The sequence below is a fragment of the Palaemon carinicauda genome, chromosome 24, assembly GCF_036898095.1.
Source record: "Palaemon carinicauda isolate YSFRI2023 chromosome 24, ASM3689809v2, whole genome shotgun sequence".
In the NCBI taxonomy this organism is placed as follows: Eukaryota; Metazoa; Arthropoda; class Malacostraca; order Decapoda; family Palaemonidae; genus Palaemon; species Palaemon carinicauda.
The window spans coordinates 63,775,198-63,777,697 of record NC_090748.1 but is presented as its reverse complement, the minus strand read 5'-3'; the positions used below and the strand labels follow the sequence as shown (position 1 = coordinate 63,777,697).

Sequence of the window (2,500 nt, the reverse complement as noted above, 5' to 3'; positions counted from 1 at the left end):
GCCATCCGACATACCAATCTTGTGAAGAGATCAATGAAACGGCCATTGCATATTTTAGGTGATGCTTTTATGGGGAAAAGAGGATCAGAAGAATTGCTCTCTTTAGCGTTTATGGTACATGCAGGGATGCCAACCTTATGCATAAGAAAGAGAGGATACTGTAAAAGGGATTTTCTGGAGAATATGTAAATCAGAATACTTGAAAGAAAAAACATTATTAACTTAGAAATTTAAAGTCACAGAGGGAAGGATGGATCGAAGACGATATTGAAAGTTTGATAAAACTTTAGCGTCATCAATGGGGCATTGTCTCCGTAACAACCTACGAGAAGAATGTCTTTCCTCTAATATATGTTTGAAGTCATTTGCTAAATGACATTTCTACATTTATTTACCAACCATTACATATAACACACACTGTAATGATAAAAAATGCATACGAACTTTTACTAATGTTCCTATGTTTGTTTGAAGAATAAAAAGAAAAAATAACACTTAATCATTTTGGCATTAAGAAAAACGTATTTTCTTCATATTCATGTCGGCCGTACTAGAAATCAAATGCCCTTATTGAGTACAGCCTATGATAAAAAAGAACTAATAATTAGTTAGGGAGAAAGGGGAAGCCGTAGATTCTCCTTTCAATGAGGCAATTTTGTGAAAGAAAATTTACATAATAATAATCCTCGGCACAGAATAATAAGCAAAAAGAGTAAGGACAAAATTCCAAACACTAAATGTAACGAATAAAAGCATTTACTGCGTCTAGCAGTACGCAGGTAACTAGCCTCGACACAGTATCAAATATTTATGGAATACAAATGAGAGAAACCAGAATGAAATATCTCTACTGAAGTTAGGAAAGAAAATTATTAGATTAATTGGAAGCCATGGCCAGAGGAGATCGTAGAAACGTGGAGGACAATTTTCATGACATCTGCTCTCTCTCTCTCTCTCTCTCTCTCTCTCTCTCTCTCTCTCTCTCTCTCTCTCTCTCTCTCATCTAACCTGACTTGATCATCCGCTGCCATGTATCAACTAAACAGACATTCCGGTATTTTGTTTTTCACTTATTATTCATGCATGCACGACACATTTCTCACCGATCACTAGGCCTACTTTAAACCTTTCCAAGCTATCTTACTTCTAAAAACTATCCCCCGTCCATGGATAGACCTTTTCTTTAAAGAAAATAAAACCTCCATGTTCGCAAAATTGTTTCTGTCTCCCGTTGATCTGGGTCCTTGGCACCAGGTTTTATCCTCAAGTGTTATATTTAACCAAAGCACTTCATAGTCCTAAAGATTCAGTGATATCTAGACACAGTTGTTTCTTTAGTGCCACAACTGTGACTTAGTTATTTATTGGTTTAGTAACCCCATTTGAGTATGATTTGTTTTCATGTTAGCCAGCGCCCGATAGTCCTCATGGTTTATTTTATCCAAACCAAAAATACAGTATATTCTTAGTCTCCTATTTGGCTCTGTCGTCCCAGAGCTACCTGTTTCTTAATTCCATTACCATATTTCAATGGATAGTTATGTAAGACATACGCAAGAGACCATTTCATAATTTCTGTAATAAATTAATTTTCCGTATCAAGATACCTAAGCTGCGAGTCACTTCTGCCCTCGTTTTAAATTTCAGTACTTTCGGCTTCAATTTAGTATTCATTTCTATACAACTCTTCAAAGTCACCCCAATTTTATATCATGCCATTTACTCCTTCACTGGCTGGCTTCGTTTTGTATGGCCGTCTTCATCTGGAAGGCGATGTGCTGGAATAGGAGTTCCCAGGCAGCTTCCATCTCCGTATTCCAGCGTTCTTCTTCTTCCAGGGAGGGTCTGATGGATGCTATAAACTGCGGTCCAACAAGCTGTTGAGGAGAGCCCAATAAGAGTTTTTAGTTACATTGCAAAAGTTCATATCAATAACAATAATAATAATAATAATAATAATAATAATAATAATAATAATAAAATTTATTTTCATAATTGCTTTATAACAACCACTCAAATAAATAATATTAGGAAACCGTAAGTCAATTGCCATCATTGCTCCTTTCAACCTCCCTCCAATGCTGTGTCCATTCCTCCCTCAAACACAGGTTAAGTTAAACTAGTGAGAAAAGGCAAATAATTTCATCATAAGTATAAGTCTTTATAGTAAAAACTTAAGTGGAGAAGTTATTCGAGATGTGAGAATACGGAGTCAAATGATGCTCACCCACTGCAGTTACTTAAGTGAGTATAAAATAAACAGTGATTTCCTAATTTTTAGAATCATTTCAAGTCTTGATATCCAAAGGTTGGTATTTCAATATAATTTAGACAATCAATTATTTCACCATTGGTTATTCAAGCTACTGTGAAACACTGAATGTTAGGGAATCGCTAGGCCTGATTGCTCATGATCACAATACCCTGGTCTATATCAGGTCTCCTTAAATTTCTGTTTTACTTTTGACCTCAAGTCGATCTCCTATTAAATCAGGCTTTA

General features: G+C 35.6%; 1 protein-coding gene across 1 annotated transcript in view; it reads right to left on the bottom strand.

The window, feature by feature from the left end:
- LOC137618127 (globin CTT-VIII-like) overlaps window positions 1–2,500 on the bottom strand; it is a 642,050-nt gene that overhangs the window by 2,838 nt on the left and 636,712 nt on the right. Inside the window, exon 4 of the mRNA XM_068348142.1 lies at window positions 1–1,877. This exon is cut by the window's left edge and continues 2,838 nt beyond it. Within this exon, the coding sequence (XP_068204243.1) occupies window positions 1,728–1,877 (150 nt within the window). The 3' untranslated portion in view covers window positions 1–1,727. The remainder of the gene's footprint in view (window positions 1,878–2,500) is intronic.